General features: G+C 38.0%; 1 protein-coding gene across 1 annotated transcript in view; it reads left to right on the top strand.

Annotated features, from left to right (window-relative positions):
* The first annotated feature begins 237 nt into the window (after positions 1 to 237).
* Positions 238 to 3,832, top strand: part of ttc12 (tetratricopeptide repeat domain 12) — an 18,238-nt gene continuing 14,643 nt past the window's right edge. The window contains exons 1-6 of the mRNA XM_035679433.1: positions 238 to 512; positions 899 to 1,053; positions 1,322 to 1,343; positions 3,057 to 3,134; positions 3,243 to 3,364; positions 3,765 to 3,824. Coding sequence (XP_035535326.1) covers positions 458 to 512; positions 899 to 1,053; positions 1,322 to 1,343; positions 3,057 to 3,134; positions 3,243 to 3,364; positions 3,765 to 3,824 — 492 coding nt within the window. The 5' untranslated portion in view covers positions 238 to 457. The remainder of the gene's footprint in view (positions 513 to 898; positions 1,054 to 1,321; positions 1,344 to 3,056; positions 3,135 to 3,242; positions 3,365 to 3,764; positions 3,825 to 3,832) is intronic.

The following is a 3,832-nucleotide window of genomic DNA, read 5'->3' as shown; positions in this document are numbered from 1 at the left end:
GACGGCTCTGCCCAAATGATGACTTTTGTGAAGATCACAATCATGAAGAAACACAGCGCACTTATGGCAAAGTGATAAATAAGTGATAAATGAAACACATGATATTTAGGAAACAGAGCAGTCGACAGTTAGAATAAATGACAATGGGTAGCGTACATACAGGTATTGATGATATTTGTTCTGAAAAGTTTAAAATTACAATTTCAAAAGGGAAACCTTTGCCCTGACTTTTATTCTGCCATTGTAATCTTTCACGGAAGTACTGTCGCATAACGACAATTGTGTCAGTTTCAAGTTACGAGCGGCATTGAAGGCATCACGTCACTATGGTAACTCAACGCGGAAACTTAAGACAGAAAAGTCGGCGTGAAGTAAATTTAAGTTAGCGTTTGCAAAGACAGAAATAGCACTAACCTACACAGCGTCAGCTTATTCAATAATAAACGCAGGCTGAAGCATGATGGACAATCGTGAAGAGTGGGAGAGCTTTTTGAAGAATGTTGACAACATAAGTGAGTAACATTATTAACGCTATGAACCGCTAACTGACTGCTAACGTTAGCTCAGACTGGAGCAAAACTATACAATTATTGTTTTACCATGTAACAGTTAACGTAACTTAGCTAATATTAGTTACTAACTCACTGTTATTATTTAAACTTATATTATTATAAACCAAAGATTAGACAGACCTCTTAACGCTACCAATTAACGCTACATACAACGCTACATACAAATATGTATGAATTGAATGAAACGTATAAATGAATAAACAATGTTGATACACAAAGTATATGCAATCTAACTATATTTTACAACATAAGTGATTGTTATTGATCATGAACCTGTGAGCCAAGGCTAAAAAAAACAGTGAAATATATCACTAATTGTTTCTTAGGTGAGATAGTGAAGGATCTGAAGTCTTCTGATGTGGAAGTCCAGCAAAAAGCAATGGAGAAAGCTGATTGCTACCTCGCTGCCTTGGATGAACCCTCCAGGACTAAAGTCAACAAGACTACAATCAACACAAACCCACCACTCCAGCCTTCCTTGGTAAAGACATGCACACAAAGTCACCGAGTACAGTCGCACTCTTTCTGTCGCTCTCTGTCTGTCTGTCTGGCTGTCTGTCTCACTCAATCTGTGTGTCTTTCTGTCTCTGTCCTTCCAACACAGCACATACAGTGACACCTTGTTGTTGTTTTTTCGACCTTGTTGCTTCTTGTCTTGTAAGAGGGGCCAAGCTAAACACTGCCTTGTAAATAGTGACTAGGAAGGTTTTTGTTTACATTCTTTTAATCGTTCTTTTTCTGTTTTACAGAGACCGCAGAATGAAAGTCCAGGTGAGCAGATTAGATTGGTTGTCCCTTGCACTGAACAGAAACATTGTTTAAGCAGACTTATACAGTATGTCCTCATTGTGAGAGGAAAGTTTCTCTGTGCCAACCTCCTCCCCCCCCCACAATACTGCAATAAATATACTCTTGTATCCTTTCTTTCCAAATATAATCTAAGAGAACAGTGAGGAACTGAAGAGATATAATTCAATCACTAAAAATATACAAATGCTGCATGTGGTGCATTATTTTTGCTGAATGATACCGTACTTCACTGCTCTGTGTATTTTCCAATACAGTAACCTGCCTGAACAAACAGCTATGAAAGACGCAGTCCGTTTCACGTGGGGTTTCAGCACCCGCCGTGCATATTAACACCCTTGACTACGATGCACACCAAGTCTCTGCTTATGTCACTCAGTCTTGTTTGATCAGGAATATACTTTATGGCCTATTCTGTTAAAAGATTTATTTTTAGTCTACCATTCCTGCGCTGCATCTGATTGGTTTTCAAATACAGTAAGAAGTTTCTCGTAACATTCGGAGCCTATTTTTATGTGGCTCCATAGAAGCTGAGTGCAGATGTGACATTCCCTGAGGTGCAGTAAGTGTTTTTAATCAACTGTGTCTGTTTGGCAGGTTGTGGACTCACCATGTGCAATAGTAGGAAGATAGATGCGGTACAAAGTGTGTCCTGATCATTTCAGTGACCCTCTACAATTTTAGTGTCAAGGGTGACCATGTTTTGCTTTGCCACTTGCCTGCTCAGACTAGTTCAGACACCCCCATTTTTTGTGCTATTTTTGTCAATTTCACTCTCTTCACTCACTTATTAAACTTTCAGTATGTCATGGTGTCATGGTGAGCAGGGCACAGCTATGGATTAGATTATATGAATGGATTGGACATGATTGATATGCTTTTGTTGGTCTGTTTGTTCAGAGGCATCTTAATGCTCAGTGGCTAGGAGACTTTAGAGTTTAGGCTATCAAGACAATACACTGTATAAATACTTGTGCGCTCAAACATTAAACAACCAAGTAGGAGCCAGCTCTAGGTTATCGTGCAGGACATTTATATACTGAGATGTCGCTGTGGTAATCTTAAAAACATGTACAACTTTTTTCATGATACATATCTTGTATACACATAATTTTAGTCTTACCCTTGAATGTGGTATTCCATATAAAAGAACATTTCAAATCAACACTTTTTTCCATTCTTCTGGGGGTAAAATTCATCAATAACTGTGAAACTCTGTGCACCTTTCACACCTCTGTGTGAAACCACTAATATTAAAGTTGACACATCATACACTCAATTCACAAAATGAGGAAGAAAAAGTAATTCTGTGCTTGAGGCTGAGGAGACTGATATTTATTACATTGGACTTGGAGTAATACCCTTTTTGTCTTTACGAGAACATTTTTAGCATTAACAATAACACAAAATAAGAATCCTGTGGAATTTTAATAGTCACAAAAAATGATTTTCCAAAACCTGGTTTAGAAACTGAATTTCTAAGTTAGAAATTCTAACACAATCACATACAGTATTACACAGTTGTTGTTTTTACTCTGGCCTCAGTGATTGATTAACAAGAGATTGAAGTGAAAATTAGGATGAAATATGAAGTATTGCCTGCTGACAAATATCCCTACAGTTCCCTCCTTCTCCATTAAAGCACTCATACTCAAAGGTTTTTCTTCTTTTAACCAGAGAATTTCATGAAGATTATGGAACGAGATGCTGAAGGCAGGAGAGTAAGAAGGATTGCACAGGAGAAAAAGGCAACTGGTGTGTAATTCTCTGTTCCTTAAAGATGCTCTTGGAAGTGAACAGTTTGCTCTACTTCCTGCTCTGTTTGGCTATCAATGCATCCCTTTAAATGTTGTGTCACTGCAGCACTCAAAGACAAGGGGAATGAAGCTTATGCCCAAGAAGACTATGAAACTGCTGTGAAGTACTACAGTGATGGCTTGGCTGAACTACGAGACATGCAACCATTGTACACCAACCGAGCACAAGTGAATATCTTTAACCTATGTTTTTTTCTCTTTCAAATGTTTTACAATGAAAACACAAATTGTGTTTCGTAGGATAAGTTCTGTTATTTTAATTGAGTTGTTTCAAGAGTCCCTCAGAAGAAATCAAGAAGAAACCTTTGATTTCACAGGTCTCAAGGCAACCTGAGGCTTGCCAGCTATGTATTCTAGTTTTAGTGTGATTATGGTCACATGCAATTAGGTTGTAGATTCAATATGATCTCATCCAGAGACCCAGAATCTTAAAAGTCTGTTCTGCCGTATATTAATAACCAAACATCTACACAGCACTTATCACATTATTTACTCTTTGAACATTTATTTATTTTTTGTCTGTTTTTGATGCCGAGTTACCACCTATCCAATGCTTAAATCTGCTTAGGCTTACATGAAGCTGGGAAAGTACAAGGAAGCCATCAGTGACTGTGAATGGGCTCTGAAGGTAAGGCC

This window comes from Morone saxatilis, unplaced genomic scaffold (genome assembly GCF_004916995.1).
Source record: "Morone saxatilis isolate NCDOM2014 unplaced genomic scaffold, NCSU_SB_2.0 Contig8, whole genome shotgun sequence".
Lineage (NCBI taxonomy): Eukaryota > Metazoa > Chordata > Actinopteri > Moronidae > Morone > Morone saxatilis.
This window is presented reverse-complemented; position numbering and strand designations above follow the sequence as displayed.